Genomic DNA, 20,677 nt, shown 5'->3' with positions numbered 1-20,677 from the left:
GAGTGGTACATTTTGGTGAATGTTTGGAACAGTCAGCACCAGTGAGCATAGCCACTTGGAGTAGACTTTTGTCCAACGTATGCAAAGACATCCATGGAACAAACTCAAGCTGTGTGCTTATTGTTATTATTAGTTAAGTACAGCAGCACCACATTTAAAAAGGAGGTTTTATAAGTGTCTTTAAACCCAATAAATTGATTGTGTTTAACTCCTAGATTGCAGTAGTAATAAAGAACACTATTGTAACATCTGATTGATTCAGTGTTAAAAGGTCTGATAGACATCTTCATTGAACAATCAAATGGATTCAGAATTCCTGAACCATTTGTTCATGGTTTATTAAATCCCACAGAAATGTTTATACGTTGAGTGGTGAGGGGAAAAAAACCCACTCTGCTGACTTTGTGTCCTGTATAAGTTATATAGTGCATCCCATTGTTCAAGTATCATTATTCAAACTTGGCACTTCTGATCTCAGCTCTAGTAGATCTCTACTTGAAAAAGGTGGTCCATTCATGGAGAGTTGAAGACATGAGTAGTGTGTTATATTATATAAAGTCCAATTTGTCAAGTTTAGTCATTGCTTAAATGTATCATCAAACACTCAGGAAATCTTAAATTGTACATTGTGATATTTTTCCCTAAGGACCCTTTTCTTGAAAACTTTATGTAACAAGTTAGAGTCTCTCTTTTCTTTTGAAATAACATTTTGGTTTCTGAAAACCCTGGTGCTAGAAATGTGAAGACAACTATGGTTATTTACTTATAAAAAAATATTTCCATAGAATCATAGAGTATAAGGGTTGAATGAAAGACATCCTGAAGATCATTTGCCCAGAGGAGGGATCCTGTACCAGGGCATTGCCAACAATTGGCAATCCAATTTTTAACATTTCCAACAAAAGAGAGACCACCGACTCCCAAGATAGCCTATTGAATTGGAACATATCTTATTACTGTATTGGGATTTTTTTCAAACCTGATATCCAAATAGAATCTAATTTCACATAATTAACCCCATTATTTTTTGGCCTGTCTACTACAACTCTACAGGGAAGATCATAAGGTTCTTCTTAACAGCTATCAGTCCCAAGCCCTTTATCCCCCATAAATTCCCTCCGGCCCTTCATCATCTATATTATTATAATGAATATATTAAATTATCTAGATGAGATACTAATTTTAATTTCCATGGTGATTGGGGGGAGGAAGGAAGTACTATATTAGTACTGAGAGTTTAACGAGGCAGCTATGCAATGACTAAATCTACTAAATATTTCATCTGTACAGTGATTCACATACACAATCTCATACACATATGAGAAACAACCAATCTGTAGGAAACTGTAGGAGAAAATAGGCAGAGCCTGGGAACAGAGTCAAGGGAGGACTCAGCCTAGAATCCTTACATGTCCACAAAGGCTCCATGTCCAGTCCCCCTTCAATTCCATTAACTCTTATCAAGCGCCAGTTTAGTGCTGCCCGTTAGTTGACCACATTCTTTTGTATAGACTTGAGCAATAAATCTACTGAACTGGAACTTACATGTGATTGTGATTCTTCACATCTGATAGAAATTATCCTGTAGAACAGTGGTTCTCAACCTGTGGGTCGGGACCCCATTTGGGGTCGAACGACCATTTCACGGGGGTCGCCAAACAACGCAGTCCACCATTTTTTTCCCCCTTTTCCTTAGCTATGCTACTCCCTTTTATTCTATTGGCTTTTGAAAGCCAATAGAATAGACTCTCTTGAATAGAGTCTAATTCTATTGGCTTTCAAAAGCCAATAGGAATTGTCCAGGCTGTCTCTGCCCTGCTGAGCCCGCCAAAAGTCCCATTCTGCAAACGGTGCTGCACCAGTTGAGTAGTCTTCGACTTACGACCGGTTGAGTAGTCCTCGACTTACGATCGGTTGGGGGTCGCGGCATTAAAAAGGTTGAGAACCACTGCTGTAGAAGATGAAGCAGTATGGTTCAAAATTGTTCCAGAAAGAAAGACAATGGGTAAACAATGGGTTTACATTACAAATCAGATATCAAGAAGAGTGTCCTAATGCTACAAGTGATTCCACCATGCAAAAGGAGGTGGTGAACTTTCCTTTGTTGGAGATGTTTAAACAGAAGCTGTTTAAACATATCCAAGATGATGGCCATCAGGATGTAGTAGCAGTGGATTCCTGCAGTGAGCAGGGGATTGGATTTCATGATTTTCACAGTGCCTTTCAACCTTTTCACTCTATGATTCAGGGTAAGAACCTGGGCAAAAATCAGCCTTCTTAGAAATCTGGGCCTACAATTTCCTCAGTAGTCACTGAGCCAAAGAGTTCCCATAATGAGATTTTTAGCTATTTCTCACAGCATGTATTATTAATACACCCACACATCAGGAGAGAGAGAGAGAGAGAGAGAGAGAGAGAGAGAGAGAGAGAGAGAGAGAGAGAGAGAAATTCAAGAGTAAACTAAAGAAAAAAAGAAAAGAAAAGCATCTATTTTTATAGGAATTCAAATTACATGGTAACGGCACAATTGTGGATGGAAAGCTGCAAAAAAAATCTATGCATATGCCCTTCTGTACACATACATATAACAATAAGTCTTATATTGGTGTGTGTGTGCTTATGCATACTGGGAAAATCACTGAAGCACAAAAACATTTGGGCAAGGATGTCAAACTGTTGAGAAGAAAAGTTAACAAAATAACTTCAGCATAGGTAAAAAATATTCCCACACAGTCATATACAAATGTATATAAATTACCAAAAACCAAGATTGTTTAATGCTGATAGGAAAATAATCATTGACTGAACTCTACGCAGATAGGTTCAGAAATTGGTTTCTTAAAAGCGGTATTTAAAAAATAATAATAATCAGGGAGACTGATTAGGATTAGAGAGCTAATCCCGCCCATTCACTTACTCTACTTTTTTCTCCTTATTCCATCCATTCATTTGGATGTCTTTCTCTTCTGGTGTCTACAGTGGAATAATAATAAAAAAGTCTGTGAATTATTTTATTCTGATCAACAGTAAGCAACCACAACCACATCTCTATCAGAACATTGGAGAAACACAGCTTCTTAATGCCCCTGATTTGTCTCCTGGATATCTCCAAAGTTTCAGCATAGTCAGAAAAGTTGAGCAAAAGAGATTACTTAGTTTGGAGTAAAGCGAGTGGAGCATTTTCCTTGGCTCAATTTAAAATAAAGGTGAAGAGCACCAGACTGCAATGTTAATTTTGCTTGTATATAGCTTGTCTAGTTTAAACAAGCATTATGAACAGGTGACAAGAGCTTGTTCTGCTCTGAAGTATGAAGTAAAATGGGATGAACACTTTGCTGGCAATGTTGCAATTAGTGGAAAATGTATGTAGCTCAGGAATGAATTATTTATTTTGGCTCGCCTCTATGCTTACTTCTCTTCCCGGACATGTTTCATTACCTCTCTGGGTAACAGCATCAGGGCATGGAGGAGTGGGGTTTGCTGCCTGTTTACATGTGGTAGATTGTCCTTTCAGCCTTGATTATTTCTTTTCCTTGGTTGCTTTTGGGGTGGGATATGGTTTCTTCTTTATTCTTCTTTATCTGGTTGTTCGTTAACAGAGACATAATGAGGAACGGTGTGTGTTTAGGTCTGTTTGCCTCTTTCCTTCTCCTTTGGTTGCTTCTCTTCTTGAATAGTGTTTAGATGAAGCTTAATTCGATGCACCTATAAATGGATAATTCATTCAGAGTCACATCTCTATGGCTTTTCTTGCATTTTTGAATCTCAATAATAAAGGTAACTATTGATTTTAGGTGTTTTCCGAACTTGATTGTTTTCCTGCAGATGCTAGTTAACACCATCAGTCTATATGTAAGCCCCATAGGTAGACCAGACCAAGAAATCATCTTCAAAGGGAATCTAAAATTACTTTTATTCAGACTGGCTGTCATAATAGAATTTTGCAAGTCTGATTGTGTTGTAACTTTTCTCCTTCATTTACTCCAGGTGAATTAAGGAGGTTTCTGTCTGAGCCACTTCTGAAGATTATCTGAACATTCTGGACTTAGACAAAATGTTTTACCTCTTGTTTACAGAGCCCGTGTCTCTCCCTCAAGGTCACCTTCCTTAATCTCGACTACAGCATGGGAGACTTGATTTGCTGGTGGCTTATTCATAGTAGCTTGCTCTGCCAGTAAACCCTATACTCTCATGCACTAGTGATGTTATGTATCCTGGTCATGAAATATCTTCCAGGAAAATATCCAAGCTCAGTGAATCTATTTAGAGCTGGCTTGGTCTAAGATATCTGCAGTTTTCCAACAGAAACTGTGGTTGCCTCGGGCATAAATTTTCCTCCTGATAATTAGTTTTCTGTTTGGAAAAAAACACATTTACTTACTTATAATTTATTACAAAAATCTCCCATTTGAAATCCAATGTAATGTTGCTCAAGGTTTGCAATCTTAATGCGAGTATGCAGACAACGCTTAGGGTTCTACGTAGCAATGGTAACTGATTGCTTGATCAATTTCCTTCTATCAGGTAACTCCTTGCTTTTGAACTCATCCATGCAGCCTGACCTGACTGTGAGTAGAACCTACAGTGGACCCATATGCCTTCAAGATCCCATTGACAAGGAGCTAATGACAGAATCCTCCCTCTTCAACCCTTTGTCTGATATCAAAGTCAAAGTTCAGAGTTCATTTATGGTGTCGTTGGGGGTGACGGAACATTCGGAGTATCACGGGAAAACTCATTCCGGGACATTTCCGCATGACAACAACAAAACTTTCAATCCTGTGCATGTGAAAAACAAAACGGCCTACATCCAGAATCTCTCATCTCTTTCCAAGCAAAACGAGATGAGGGCTACCAGCATATTTGGTCATCTGGGAGGGCGTTTAGGAATTCCCAACACAGGTGGGTTTCTGCCGAATTTGCAAACATTTGGAAATGCAGGCCTAATTGGATTTTCTCCCTTGGGTTTATTTAAAAATATGCAATAGTAATAAATGCTTCTATCAGCTTTCTCTCAGAGGAATATGATGTGTGAACTTTTGCATGTAGAGAAGTAACTGTGACTAGCTAACAATTTGGTAAAGCTGTTTTAATCCTCCCACTGCAGCTGTGAGGTTTTTTTCTTAATTTCTAAAAAGGAGCACAATTTTTCTTTGATAGGGGATAAAATAATTTCAGACCTGACCTGCCACAATTTAAACCTCTAAATAAAAATAATCCTTGGCTCCATTTGTTAAGAATGGTATAGTTTATTAGAGGTCAGGTGTATGGCAGTAATGCAAAGCCAAAACTGAAAATTGTACCAAAATGGCTAAGTTCTACTTTTCCCTCTCTTAACTGTCTCTCATTGCCCACCCCAGTATAACCAGTCAGGTTCATGCAAGGTGTTTTCATAATGGTCCTTCCAAGGGCAGTTTAGTATGCAGCCCCCTCCTTTTCCCAACTGGGTGACCTTGAGGCAGTGTCTCAAGGAAGTATAGCACTTACTTTCATTTCCCCAAGCATTTCCCTCTTCCTTCTTCCTCCCCACACTTCATGGCAGTCTGTCACTGCATAGCAGCAAAACACAAGCAAGCATAAAGTGACAGCTGACTTTGTAGAAGTGAGGAGGAGAGGATACCTTAGCTTGGAAGTGGCTGAGTGGTCTCTGTTTTTGAGTTTCTTCCAGTTCTTTGAGTGAATGGTCATACGACCAATCAACCCTGCATAATCACCTGGGAAGGTATTCTGTTCCATGATTATTATGGGGCACATAATTATCCAAAGATGGAAGAAACTGCAAGATGGAGAGAACCTCTGTACCCATGCAAGTGAGTACAGAAATTAAGTTTAAACAGTTTCTTAAAGATAGATTTCCTCAGCCATCACCCAAGGAAGGCAATCTCTCCTGTAGTGTGAGACTTCTCAAAGATTTTCCATTTCAAATCACTGCTATTTAATTTGCTCCCCATCTCTTCCTGCACATACTTTCATGAATGGAGCAAATTAAAGGTGAATGGATAATTTGGCACATCAATACCTTAATGATTAACAGAATACTTTTTATATGGTAAGTAAGCTTGTAATCTAACATTCACTCAGTTCAAAGGATGAGCTCATTCCATTTGCCATTCTGTAGAAGAAGAATTGAAGTAACACATTCTCTCCCAGGTTATTTATCACAGCCCTGCTGAATCCAATGGAACACACACACACACACACACACACACAGGCTTTCCAACAGTGGCAAACCATAAGCTTCTTTCAAGCTTCTCCCCAAAAGGCATTATGAAAATAGCCATTCCTCTCTTCTTTGGTTCACTCAAATTCTTAAGTTTTCTTTCCCTATAAAATAAGCTTCTGTTCTTTCTTACCTTACTCTTGTGATGCATTTCTTGCATATGCTTTTCTGGAAAGTGTATTTTTTAAAAACTCCATTGTAATGAAATGATCAAACCAACTGTCATTCTGGTTCCCCAAACATATTTCACTAACATTCTGCAGCTTCCTGGTTTATTTGGTTCCTAATAAGACAAAGGTCCACAAAAAAATTCTATTCTAATGTAAATTCAGGGTAGCAATAGACCAATGAATGTTGCAAGAAGGGAGCTATATAGTCTTTACAAAAATAAGGAGTCTGGTAGTAACTTTTTCAAATGTGTTAACTGGACAAGGTGCTACTAGACTCATTCTGGTTCAGGCCACTGGAGAGAGGCCATACCGTGAAATCAAAGCACATGCAATCACCTCAGAGCCATGGAATCATTAAAAGACCCTCGCCCCTAATTTCATTGAAACATTTATTTGTTGACTTTATGGATTCTGGCTCATTCCACACGGGCATGGTGCTGTAGAATAACAGTCAAAGAATAATAACAGCAAAACAGATCTAATAATCATGAAAGGGGTCAAAGCCTTGCATAAATGATAGGAGTAATGAGAATATTGATGACGGTTCCTAACTGAACTGCATTCTGAACAACTGCATTTTCTAAGGGTCAGGAGCGATAGAGCCATCCCAGATTTCTGAATAAATACCATACAGGAAAGGTTGATGCCTGCGAAACAAGATTGTCCTGCTTTCAAAGGAAGGTTCTTCTTTGAAGCAAATTCCTCACACAATTTCTTTTATGTTAGATTGAATGAAATTAGCAAGGAAAACCTGTCAAAAGAAAAGTTTGATGAAGTGTCCGTTCATGGTGCTCTTCTTTGCCCAAATACAATGATAGATGTAGAAGAGGTAGAGGGAGACTGAGAAGGTTTACTGGCCACATCCCTTATCATATTTCTACCATTTGCCAAGTATTACAAAGGCTGTAGCAGGGATCAGCACCCAAGTGATTTCAAATTCTACATGGTTAATTTTCTGGATCACATAGGGAGCTTGTACTGAGCATATAGCTGGGCCCTCCTACTGTCTGCCTACGGGAGGCAAATGCCCAAATAGGTACAGCTTGTGAAGATTTCTACTGTTTCATGTTGTGAAATAACATTAATTTTAAAATACGCTGTTCTTTTGTTGTATGAAGTTTTTGGTTTTTTTTTTAAAAGCCATTGGGGTAGCAGATGTTTCTCTTTCTTTCCTCATCAAAGCTAACTATTGGAATAACATGTCAAAAATGGGAAACCTGCTCTAGAGTATCCAGCAATTATACGAGATGCTTGCCTTGCTCAATGAAATGAAACTCTTTTCTTTTTTTCTGTCAAACAGCACAGGCTTTCGATTACATTTTCAGTATTATTTTTTGTTTTAGTTGGGTGTATCCCTGTGAGTAAAAAAAGGCCATTTAAAATTGCTGCTCAGTTGTCCTGCTGGCAATTCTTCAGTGGGTAGTCATTTACACTTGTCAATTACAGGCAAGGGTCCCATGTCCTGTGCAATGCAGTGTTTTACTCTGGAATTTAATCTAGATACAAAAATTATAGCTTGAAGAACCTGATTTCCCTCTAAAAGAGAGGCAGACCTTCACAAATTCTGTAGATTATACATTGATCCAGGTTCTTGAAGGCTATGCATGTGACTTTTTAAAGGGATGAAGACCAGTCAAGATTCACTTTTAGATTCCAAATGGCAAGATTTGATTGAATAAAAGTGTATGAGTTTGTGTCTCGCTCTCTGTGTCTGTGTGTATTTGTGTGTACATAAATGCACAAAGTCCTCTGAATGTTCACATCAACACAAAGGCACCTGGTCTGATTACACTCAGCAAATGGATTTTCAGTGGAAGAGTCAACCATTCAGACAGAAAACTCACACATCTCAACTTATTATCCGTGCCTCCAGGGAAGTCCTGTGATACTGTGATCTCTTAAAAGCCAGACTGAACTTTAACCTTACTTTGACAGTGAAATTACTTTCACCTTTACTTTTTTTTAAATCATATCCTGCAGACACTGTTCCCCTACTCCTGAAGAAATGGTTCAGAATTCTGTTCCTGCCCCTTCACTGGTCATTATATGTTAAATATAATGGATGATGAAGAGGATGGATTTAAAAGTACAATTCCAAGCTATTGTCTTGTAAGGCAAACAAAGAACAGATCCTCCCAATTATGAGCAGTAGCTTACATGTGATATGGGTTGATCAAGTAGCAAAATAGCATACTCAGTTCTGCCAGATTCACAAATGTGTTTTGAAAGGTGGTGCATATTGGATTGCCCAAACATTCATATGAATGCATTTGCAACTGGGCATGCATCCCTGGACAATCGGACATGACACTATCTGAAGGGCTCTCTTAAAGAAGAAAATGATCTCTATTGTTTTAGAGGGAAGGACATGGATATGGGTTTAAGTTTGAGAAAAGCAGATTCCAAATGAATGTTTGGAGAAGCTGCTGAATAGGAAGAGCTATCTCTTGCAGGATCAGTGATCTCAAGAGGGCTAAGCTCTTGGATGTATTCCTGCACAGACTGGGTCAACATTTGCTGGCATTATCAAATTGGATTTTAGCACTGTACAAGGACTTGGGCTTTAGTTTCTCAATGAGTCCTCTAAACAAAACTGTAAGATTCGAGGAGCTCAGATAGTTAAAAAAAATATATCAATCTCTGAAGCACTTTGTTGTGGATTCTGGGCTGTGCTGTAATGTTTTGCTGCTGGACAAAACATCCTGTGAAAGGATCTCTTTTGTGAGCTGTGCTATTCAACTCATCCAGGGGACAAAATTGTTTATTCCCCAGGAGAATCACTCCAGAAGAAGAGGGTAAAAAAGGTGAAGAGAAGGCAACACACTGAGCAGGGTTTAATTGCTGATGCTCATTTATCGCTTTGTATATCATAATAAGCATAGCCACGTTATCAGTACGGGTCAAGATGTCATTCCTATTTAAGTGAATAAATTAGTAGGCTTGGTACCAAGATTCATTTAATTGCTAGTAAGAACTGCTGCATGGTAAAAAGCTGGCGACTTCACTGAATTATCTATGTTTGGAAGTCTTAAGGGAGAGAGGTTTCCATTCTTCCCCCCTTCCTTTTCTCTAATATTTTGTAGAGTTGTTTGGGGGTCACACCCCTCTCAAACAGGTGGAATGTACTGTAACTCCAAGTCACTTGCCTTATTTATATCTTTTATCTCTACTCTATGGCACCGAACCCTTTTTAGCAACTTTCCTGCCCCCTCTGAACGTGCTGCTTAATTTCATTTGCTACTGTTGCAGAATACAGCTGAGTCAGTTTCTTGCCAATTTTGAGGGAGGACATATGTGAAAACACCCATGTGCGTTGTGAAAAAGGCTTAGCACAGCTTAAGATGCAAAAGGAATGAGGAAAACATTTTCTTTAGAGACAGTTGGAGTTCTTTTTTATATGCACCCATGAAATCTGCTAATAATGATCTTTTCCAATATATTTTAGGCATATATATTTTTATTGAGTTTTCTTTCATTGCACTTGTATTTTGGTCTGTGACCGCAAAATAAAAATTATTATTATTATTATTATTACTATTATTATTATTATTACTATTATTATTATTGTCATATATATTATATTAATGCTGTCATCATCACCATCTAACTAAAGTTTCTTGTGGCTGTAAACCAGCCTCATAAAATATTTATCCATTAGTACTATGTTTGTGCATATGTGTATATGTGCATATGTGTGTATTGGTGTATATGTGTTTGTGTGTGTGTCTATGTTCAATACACATAGCAACGTTTTCTAAAAACAAAGTAATAATTGACCTATGATGCCTCACTTTCTGTACACTCTGGGATTGAGTGAGTTTGTGTGTACAGATTGATTGTTTTTCATACCAATGGTTCCAAAAATCTCCAGGCTATTTTCTCATAGAATTGACCAGATAAATTTTGTCCTATAGGAAGAATTTCCATTTTCTCTATTAAATGTATCAATATTAATGGATATTGCCCTCATTTATAGCCATTCTCAGGAGAAAGGGTTCCCAAACCAATTGTTTGATATCTTATAATGGGAAATCTAAAGCAAGGAAATTGTGTGAAGCAACTTTGTTATCCTTGCAATCTGCCCCCAGAAGCAGGCTTCACACTAATTGGATTTATACAATATACTAATTGGAATATACAATATTTGCAGTGTTGACAGCAGGATTGTGACTCTCTGATGCAGTTAGCTGGTAGTTCTATGTACAACCCGAAAAAGTCCTCCAAGTGGCATATGGGGAAGTGGCTGTGATGGGCACCCCTAATGACCAATTTACAATGCATGGATCTGATCTTCAGAGTGATGTTTATACAGCGACTATTTCTCCTGTTAGAGGAAACAATGTACAGGTGAAAACATGTTCTTGTTTTTATGTCTGTCATTCAGTTTGATGTCAGATAAATTTCTTTAGAAATTTGTCCAAAGGTTATGAGAATTGTAGACAAATTCTCATAACACTCCCTTATTTAATTCCCTGGCAGCCAAAGACATGTGTGAATGTCCTGTCTTTCACTGTACAATTCTCTCTCAATAATCTGCAGTTTTCTTGGCTTCCCAACTTCACTTAAATCCAAAGGGAAGACACTTCAAGAGAATTTCTTCAGGAGCTACTTCAGTAAGAGTCCTTCAGCACTGGGGGGGGGGGGAATTCCTTGATCCCTTGAGACAGTGGTGGCGAACCTATGGCACGCGTGCCAGAGGTGGCACTCAGAGCCTTCTCTCTGGGCACGCGTGCCGTTGACCTGGCAGAGTTCACCAGAGTAGCGGGCACATAGTGTTTGGAAGCAACAGGGCAGGAAATGAGCAAGCAAGTGGCGGTGACCTCCCAGGAATGCTCTTGAGATGGCAAGGGACTGGCCCTGGCCATGCTTACCCAGTCTGCTGTGACCACTGCAGCCATGCCCACCCAGTGGGCCACGCCCCCCACACTGAGGGTACCACAATGCTGATGCAGCCCTGGCACTTTGCGATAAATAAGTGGGTTTTGGGTTGCAGTTTGGGCACTTGGTCTCTAAAAGGTTCGCCATCACTGCCTTGAGAGATTGTTGAAGAATTTCAAGTAAAACATCCACCCAATTTGAGAACTGGGCAGACAATTTTGAAAGGTTTTTTATGCCCTGTTCTGCATGGTGATATTACTGTCTCTGGGAAAGGATGCTTAAGATAGAGCAGTGCATAGAACAGAAGGCCACAGCAGGTCCACCTGAACCATCTCTGATTAGAATCCAACTTCATCGTTTCATATTATTAAATATCTAATTTTTAGGCTAAATTTTCAGAGGAGAAATTCATCAGAAACCAGCAGGATAAGGATTTTGCATCAAAACCCTTGATACATGTGAACTTCCCAGATACTGTGAAGAATTATTTTTAACCCATACCTACACAATTTAATACTGAAAAAAAAAAACACTTTTTGCCATATTAACACAAGTATTACTGCGGTAGGCTATTAAAAAATAATCTTTATTGTTTTCAAGTGCTTCCTGCAAACAAAATATAATTTTACCTGAAACCATGGAGAAAGATTGCTCTGCAAATATTCCAGTATAATAAATGCTTATCAGTTGAATCATGATGTTTGTTGTACTATTCAGATGACAGCAACATTGATTTATCTACTGCAAAGCCACGATAAAAGTGATATGTTCCTTTTGTCTGTTGCAAGTTCAGTTCACTTTAATTCTAATAAGCACTTGGAGTGTTTCCAAGTAATTTTTGTCCTTGCTGTTCCAGGAGTTAGCCTGCTAATTCCCCATGGGGCTATCCCTGAAGAAACATCTTGGGAGATCTACCTTGCAATCAACCATGATGAATCCAGGTAAGGCTGGAACAAAGTCTGATACATATATTATCTTTTTAACAGGCAAGGCAAGGCAAGGCAGGGCAGGACAGGGCAGGGCAGGGCAGGGCAAGGCAAGGCAAGGCAAGGCAAGGCACAGCAAGATAAGGCAAGGCAAGGCACAGCAAGGTAAGGCAAGGCAAGGCAAGGTAAGGCAAGGCGAAGGGAAGGGAAGGGGAAGCGAAGGGGAAGGGAAGGGGAAGGGGAAGGGAAGGGGAAGGAGAAGGGAAGGGGAAGGGAAGGTGGGGGAAGGAAAGGAAAGGAACAGTTACTGATTTTCTCATTACTTTGTATTATACTACTGTTACGCAAGTTCTACTGTTCTACTATTGCTCTTTGGGGGGATGGATGGCTTATAATATATAAATTGTGATTTCCATTGCTTCATGTCAATTTTTACATGACAAAAAATTGCTGTATAAATTATTATTCTTATTCCTTTTCTGAGGTAGTTTTACAGGTGCTAGTAGCAGCTAAATGATATTGTAAACCAATTGTGGCAGACATAGTTAAGTAAGGCAAAGTTCACATTCCAGCTAGGTAGAATTAGACAGTCAAAATGTGGGGTTTTTAAAGCAAAATCTAGGTAACATCTTGGCTAATTCCGTGTCAGCCAGGCACTGATACAGGAAATGAGTCCTGCCGGAATTAAGAGTGGGAAGATAAATAGCAGATGCAAGAACATTTCAGTATTCTCTATCCTTTTGAAGCTAAAAATGGGTTTCTCATTTCTAACTTTATGTGCATTTAAAGACAGATGTTGGTTTAAATGAGCAATATCCATTCATCATATGCAGCTGAAATTCAGTGTTCTCCTAATGGTCTGAAAAGTGAAACAGTGATGGAGAACAACATATTTTTGGGGAAATCTGAGATATTTTGGGGATTTATTAATTTCATGAATGAAAGCAAATATCTTTAATAATAATAATAAAAATAATAATAATAAAGTTGGAAAGGACCTTGGAGGTCATCTAGTCCAACCCCCTGCTCAGGCAGGAAACCCTACACCATTTCGGACAAATGGCTGTCCAGTCTCTTCTTAAAAACTTCCAGTGTTGGAGCATTCACCACTTCTGGAGACAGGTTGTTCCACTGGTTAACTGTTCTAATTGTCAGGAAGTTTCTCCTCAGTTCTAGGTTGCTTCTCTCCTTGATGAGTTTCCACCCGTTGCTTTTTGTCCTGCCTTCAGACTCCCTCTTCTTTGTGGCAGCCCCTGAGATATTGGAACACTGCTATCATGTCTCCCGTTGTCCTTCTCTTCGTTAAACTAGACATACCCAATTCCAGCAACCGTTCCTTATATGTTTTAACCTCCAGTCCCCTAATCCATATTATTATAAAACCCTAATTAGCAATTGTTTCAAGCATTGGTCCATCTATCCTTGACCCTGTTTAGCTCTCTGTGGTTCCCATCACCACCACCAGGTGCTTCTGCTGTGTGTGTCTGTGTATCTGTGTGTTTATTCTTGGGTTCCTCTTATGTTTTAATTCTGCAGATTCACTACCTGTTAATACTGTGAAAAGCTGTTGATTGTTCCCAGCCTCTGTTGCCTGGTGATTGTTGCAAATGCTCTTGTTTATTGTGAGAATTAGATTTATTATGCCCATTCCCTTCACCACCCTTGTTGACTTGATTTGGTGGAAGATCCCCAACAAATATTTCTACACTGCAATTAAATAAGCACCATTAAAGTGAACTTCATTCAGCTCTGTGCTCTTTACTACTTTAAAGCGTAATGCACCAGGATTAATTAACCCAGGTATTTTTGTTCCATCTCTTCTTTGATTGGAAGAATGGAAGAAAATATTAAAAAGAAAAATCTACAAGTTTGAACCTAGATAATTTTATTGCAAAATCATGGTAGAAATGAATTAAAATAGGTTAATTAAATAGAAGGCACACAAATCTCTCCCAGCTGTTTGACTTCTGTAGGCTAAAAGTGGGAAGAACAAGCTAGACCAAACTAACTTAGGGAGCTTCGTTTGCTGAAATTCTTGGGGGGAAAATATTAAATTAAACTTTAATTAAAATGCTGCACATTTTTTTCCCTTTCAAAGAGTTGACAGGTCTGTAAGTATATTCCAACTCTTTTCAGAGGAAACATAGCTACATCTCTCTCTCTCTCTCTCTCTCTCTCTCTCTCTCTCTCTCTCTCTCTCTCTCTCTCTCTGTGTGTGTGTGTGTGTGTGTGTGTGTGTGTGTCTGTGTCTGTGTGTGTGTGTGTGTGTCTGTGTCCCTTGCTTTGGGAAAAGTAGCTGTTTTTCCCCCAAAGTTCATTTCAGTTTATCCCAGAAATTATGTCTGGGATAATGTTTCTCTTCTGGGGGAAAAATAACCGAAAAAGCTTTTGGTATGTCTTCTACATTTTACAACCTGGCATTGTCTTAATCAGATTGTTTGATTTGTTTCTTTTGTTTGTTCATAAAATGCTCAAGTTATTCTGGGATCCTTTCATCTTCCTTCCTTCCACCATCATTATCTATCAACATTTATTGGCTGCAAAATAAGTTGATTAAGGTATGCACTTGGAAATCAGGTGAAGCCCTGGTCCAGCAAGGATTTTAAGGTGTTGGATGAGTGCTTTGAACCACTATAGAATGAATGAATGAATAATGAATGAATGAATGAATGAATGAATGAATGAATGAATGAGAAACAAGATAATTCATGCTGGTTTTGGTTTGAGGGTCACAGGCACTGAAAGCATTGGTGGCTCATTCCTAGCCTTGATAGTTTTGCATTCATACTTCATTTCTTTGAGGGGAAGTTGTATGCATTGAATAGGATCTTTTGGAAGTATGTAGATTAGAAAGAACAAATCAGGTGGAAAAGCATGAATAGTGCTATTGTTCAGATCATCCTAGGAACGTCTTGTAAGCAAGTCATCAAGACTAATGTTTATTACAGGTATTGCCAAGTTAAACTATTATTCAAGAGGGAAAGATAGTAGTATAATACTATTTAAAAGAGGTTTAGCCCAAATTTTATGTGATTGCTTGAAGAAAATATGTTTCTTTTCTACCAAATTTAATATCTACAAGTCTTTGTGAAGAAGAAGAAGAAGAAGAAGAAGAAGAAGAAGAAGAAGAAGAAGAAGAAGAAGAAGAAGAAGAAGAAGAAGAAGAAGAAGAAGAAGAAGAAGAAGAAGAAGAAGAAGAAGAAGAAAGGATATTTTGTGGTACATACTTATGAAAGGGATTGCGAAAATAGAAAAAAAAAATCTCAGATTATCCAGATGTTCATGGATTTATCATTGTTATCAAACATTTCAGATAGTGGGTGTTTTTAGGTGTACCAAGCTGTTAGTGACCTTGGGCCAATCTCTCTCTCTCTCTCTCTCAGTCCAACTTGCCTCACAGGGTTGTTGGAGGTAAGAGGAGGTAGAGTGTTGAAAATAAGAGGAGGAAGACAAAATAATAAAGGTGGGATAAAAATCAAATAAATCAAATAGACACTACTCAGTTTACAGTGTTAGTTGGAGTATGGTTGTCATCGCAGTTCTATACTTGTCTGGAATGTGCAGTGCAAGTTTGCTTTCTAATGTATAAACATTTCTAGAAAAAAAAGTGTCTAAACAACCAGTTCTCTTATTCGATGCAGGCCTGGGCCTCCAAGGCCTAGAACGGACTTCCCGAAGTGGCATCCATGAACTTCCGGCTGGTTGTTCTAGGCCTGGGAGGCGTCCAAGGCCTAGACTGGACTTCTGAAAGCCAGCCATTTCTCCAAATGCAGCAAAATTGAGCTACTGGTTCTACCTAACCAGTGTGAACTGGCTGAATCCCACCACTGGTGTATATTGTGTTTCCCCGGAAAATAAGCTCTAGCATGATTTTTTTTCAGGATGCTCGTAATATAAGCCCCACCCCCAAAATAAGCCCAGTTAAGATCATCAGCCAGACAGACGCATTTAGTACCGTATTTTCCCCCAAATAAGACCTAATTTGGAAAATAAACCCTAATGCGTCTTTTGGAGCAAAAAAAAAATATAATATTTTCATGGGAAACATGGTATTTGTCATTATTGTATATTTGTCATAGCAAAGAAGAGATGAACAATGGTGCATGTTTGCTAAGAATCCAAATAATATGAGATGTGCTTTAATGAGAAGCCAAAGCTGGAGCACCTGATTATGCATTGTAGAGCTTTTTCATGGGTTCTAACTGCACTTTAAGAGTATTGTTTCTTGTCCTATTAATTCTTCTGGAAGAAAGAGCAAGTCCCATTAACATGATTTGTTGTAAATGTCCATTGTCAACTGAAGGTACCAAAGCTATGCTGTTCTCTTGGAAAAAAAAACAAACAAACACACACAAGTGAGCAAAAAGAAAATGCAAAGATACTTTGTGATTGATTTAAGTCTTCACGGGTTATTGCCACTTCACTGGATTGCCAAGATCTTTGCTCTCAGTGAGAATTAAATCTTGAAAACTACACTATGTGTCCTAGTCTCTTGAACTAGGCATCATAATTAACTATTTTTTTTTTCAGTGCTTCCAACAATTTCTTTTGACATGGATTTGATTGTGGTGGTATGTTTGTGACAACTCTTAGCCACTCTTGAAAACTTAAGCAGGGTTGAAGTGTTTAGTACTAGTTTGTCCGTTATAAGGTGTCTAGCTTGAGAGAAATGGCAAATCAATTCCATTTTGTTGCCATGAAAATATCACAGATCAGTCCAAAAAGTCATCAGTGGAGATTCTCAGTCATCCAGGTCATGGTTGTCTCAAAGATGCTTTTCAAAAGATAACTGGACTTCCTTTGTTTTTTTCCTTGAAAACATTTTGCTTCTCATCCATGAAGCTTCTTCAATTCTGACATAACTGAAGAAGCTTCTTGGATAAGAAATGTTTTCAAGAAAAAAAAAAGAACTCCCCCATAATTGGAAGCAACTTTTAAATGGAAGATGGATACATTTCCTCAGGCAGTATTTAAAACTGATGGAACAAAACAATGTTAATGATGAGGATGATTTAATTTGTATTACTCACCTCCTTTTGATTTTTTTTTTTTTTTGAAAATTATTAATGCTTGGGCTAGGATAGTGGTTTAACACTTTGAGTTTGGGGTTCTATCATTCAATCAGCTGTATTCTTTTTCTTTAATGTATGTTGTTTTATGCTAAATTTCTTTTACATTTTCATAAATTTTAAGCCGCTATAATTCAGGAATAGCCTAAAAATTGAATGTATGTATGAATGCATGAATGAATAAATGAATGCATGAATGAATACATACACTGAAAATCATTATGTATACTCTAGTCTATCTTTTCCATGTAATATAAAATAAAGCAGGATTTTTCATAGAAAGTGGTAAATTAATGGGAAGCTTATTAAGAGCCGTGGTGGTGCAGTGGTTAGAATGCAGCATTGCAGGCTAATTCTGCCGACTGCTAGCAGTTCAATTCTCATTGGCTCAAGATTGACTCAGCCTTCCATCTTTCCAAGGTTAATAAAATGGGGACTCAGATTGTTGGGGACAAAATGCTGACTCTGTAAATCACTTAGAGCAGTGTTTCTCAACCTTGACCATTTTAAGGCATGTGGACTTCAACTCCCAGATTTCCAATGCTGGCTGTGGAATTCTGGGAGTTGAAGTTCACATGCCTTAAAATGATCAAGGTTGAGAAACACTGACTTAGAGAGAGCTGTAAGGCACTATGAAGTGATATATCAGTCTAAGTGCTACTGCTATTGCTCTTATAATAGGAAATACCTAGAGAAGAATAATGCTATACGTTATGCCTCTAAACAAAACAGATTTGTGGCAGTTTCATGATTTGCTGCAGTATAGTTGTAGGATTTGCCATTGCTTGCTTCCTGGGGCTGTGAAAGAATGACTGGCCCAACTGGCTTTCTTGCCTAAGGCAGGACTAGAATTCACACTCTTGTTTTCTAGCCTGGTGCCTTAATCACTATAACAGATTGGCTGACTTTTGTTTATCAGATTGCCTACTTTCTATTGCAGTCTGTTCTGTTCTTGTTTGGAGAAATCTGAACTTTGTAAGTTGGGTCTATTGTTGTGTGCATTTCTGCAAAAGATGGTTCAACATCGTTAATTTTTTTCTCTCCCTCACCCAGAACAGATAAATACATTTATGTGTTTCTGTTATTCTTCATCATGGGAAAAATATTTTCTTAATACCTAATACAGTGCTCATAAGTGTTAAAAAATTAAACTTCATAGTTTGATGATTTCATTTCAGTTAAATAATCGAAGCATAGCCAATTTTACTCTCCTTCAGTCTGAAAAAAAAAATGTTCCCCTTCACAGTCACTAACCCATGGAATTAGATTTGGCCAGGGGATGGAAAGAATGCTAGTTTATTTTCTCTTACGGTTTCTTCCATTCTTCAGAAAACAAAACAAGCTTCTGATTTTGATGGAGGCCAAAGGATTAGATCTGCTTTGCAATTTGTTTGCTCTGCACCCAGGGAAATGTTAAATACTTGAAATTGTACAATGTTCTCTGGATTCCATAAACAGAAAATGAACTCTTGTGTTCAGACTCTTTGTGTTCAGGCTGGCTGTTACAGAGAAGGTTCTCGCTGTTTCTGGGGTGAGGAAGTTCTTCTAATTAGCTGATTTCAGTTCATTCAGTATTAAATAATTCCCAGAATTCCAGTGTGGCTGTATATTAGATTCACTAAAGGGAGAGATACTTCTCCAAAAAGCAATTGAAGAGCTCCCTTGAAAAGATTATACTGTTGGACCGAATCCATTAATGCTTACCTTTCACGTGAATTCAGGCAGCACTCATTCCAGTAAATGCTATGAACACAGATGGTAATCTAGGGACCATTAGCTACCATATGGGGATCAGTGATAAATCAGTGTAAATGATTCAGAAAGCAAGTCCTACTGACTGCACTCTGTTATGGCTGTGCTGGTTCAGAAGAAGAAACTATAACTTGTGAGATTGCAGGAGGACAAATTCTATTTCTCCATGGTTACACCAGCCCACCTCTCTAGACTGGGCAGAGCAGGCATGTTGAAGGTACCATCAGCCACAGATCTTCATTTGATGGTCCCAGGTGACATGCCTTCTCTACGGCAACACTTGCTTTATGGAACAGTCTTCCATCCAAAATTAGACTAGATCCATCCTTTAGATATTCCAAAAAACCCTCCTCAAGTCTTGGCTGTATGTTCAGGCCTGGGTCTCCCAGTCAATTGTGGACTGGCTTAGATGGCTCTATTGTTGAGGTGGCCATTTTTATCCACTACTCTTTGGTTTCTATTCTCACTTTTTATTAGTGCAAGAGCTGCCATTAACTTCTCAGAAAATTTCAGAATGTAAGAACAGCCTTGTTGGATCAGACCAGTGATAGGATTCAGCTGGTTCGCACTACTTCAGCAGAACTGGTAGCTAATTTTTTGTTTCCCAGGCCCAGATTGGACTTCCAGAAACAGCATCCAGAGAACCAGTTGTTCATGTATTTGAATCCCACCACTGGATCAAACCATGGTTCACTCTTAGTCCTTAGCTTGTTTCTCACAGAGGTCTCCCAAACGAAGGGGAGATACATGCCCACCTCCCATTATTGTTTCCTAGCTACAGATGGGGGACTTGTGACCATCTAATCATTAATCCTGGTTATTGGTCATGTTGTAGGTAATGGAAGTTGGAGTCCAATAAGCTAGTTTCTTCTTATTCCCTTCACTTAGTCTCTTCTTCTAAGTGTAATAGGTTTCCTCTCACATATCTAAGTTTAAAAATAAATAATGGTTTATTTCTCCTTGCAAAAAGCTGCTGCACTGGGGTTGAATCTAATTGTTCATTGTTCTCTCTTACTCTTTCTCTTCCCCATCCTGACAGTTCAGTTAGATTTACAGGATTGGTTTCCTCAGAACATTAAAATGTATTGCAATTTATTCAAAGTAATATATAAATCACAAAACTTAAGGGATTGGGGCGATGGTTGTGGGTTTTTTTTAAACTGATTTATTTGCTTAACATTTAACAAAAGGAAAACATCTATAAGGAATGGTTCTAAATTTAGACCTGAAATAGAGAAGGAGTTCTTATCAGTTATTTTATAACGTAATATCAGCTTGCATTCTGTTACCCATTAGGTTTGTTCTGGGTCAGATCAGAAGTGCTTTCAAACTCAGTAAGTCATAGTGGAAAGAGACAATTTGCAAGAGGATATATTGCTGAGCTATAATTATCTTATTCTTTTTTTCTCTTTTGCAGCCATAACACATTACTCTTAGCACCCGCAGACAATAAATAAATAAAAATCTCATTGCAATTCTATCACTTAAAATTAGAGTTTGCTTTCATTTTGCCTGAAAGGGACCATTTAGCTTCAGAATAGAGATAAGGAAATAATATCAAATTGATAAGGGAAAAAAAGAAAACAGATGGAGGCTGAGTCCAACAAATGGATTTTCTCACAAAATGTTGCAGTGTGGAATATGCCTTTCAGAGATTCAGTC

At 38.3% G+C, this 20,677-nt stretch overlaps 1 protein-coding gene across 4 annotated transcripts in view; it reads left to right on the top strand.

The window, feature by feature from the left end:
- UNC5D (unc-5 netrin receptor D) overlaps positions 1 to 20,677 on the top strand; it is a 290,263-nt gene that overhangs the window by 244,908 nt on the left and 24,678 nt on the right. For all 4 annotated transcript variants that reach the window (XR_005558313.1, XM_039356590.1, XM_039356591.1 and 1 more), the window contains 2 exons: positions 4,525 to 4,902; positions 12,125 to 12,209. Coding sequence is in view for 3 of the 4 variants with exons in the window: in XM_039356590.1 (XP_039212524.1) it covers positions 4,525 to 4,902; positions 12,125 to 12,209 (463 nt within the window). In the remaining variant the exon portion in view is untranslated. The remainder of the gene's footprint in view (positions 1 to 4,524; positions 4,903 to 12,124; positions 12,210 to 20,677) is intronic.

Source organism: Crotalus tigris, unplaced genomic scaffold, assembly GCF_016545835.1.
Source record: "Crotalus tigris isolate CLP2741 ecotype Arizona unplaced genomic scaffold, ASM1654583v1 scf7180000018825.4774228, whole genome shotgun sequence".
Taxonomy (NCBI): Eukaryota; Metazoa; Chordata; class Lepidosauria; order Squamata; family Viperidae; genus Crotalus; species Crotalus tigris.
The sequence above is the reverse complement of the archived record's forward strand: the minus strand, read 5'-3'. Positions and strand labels throughout refer to the sequence as shown.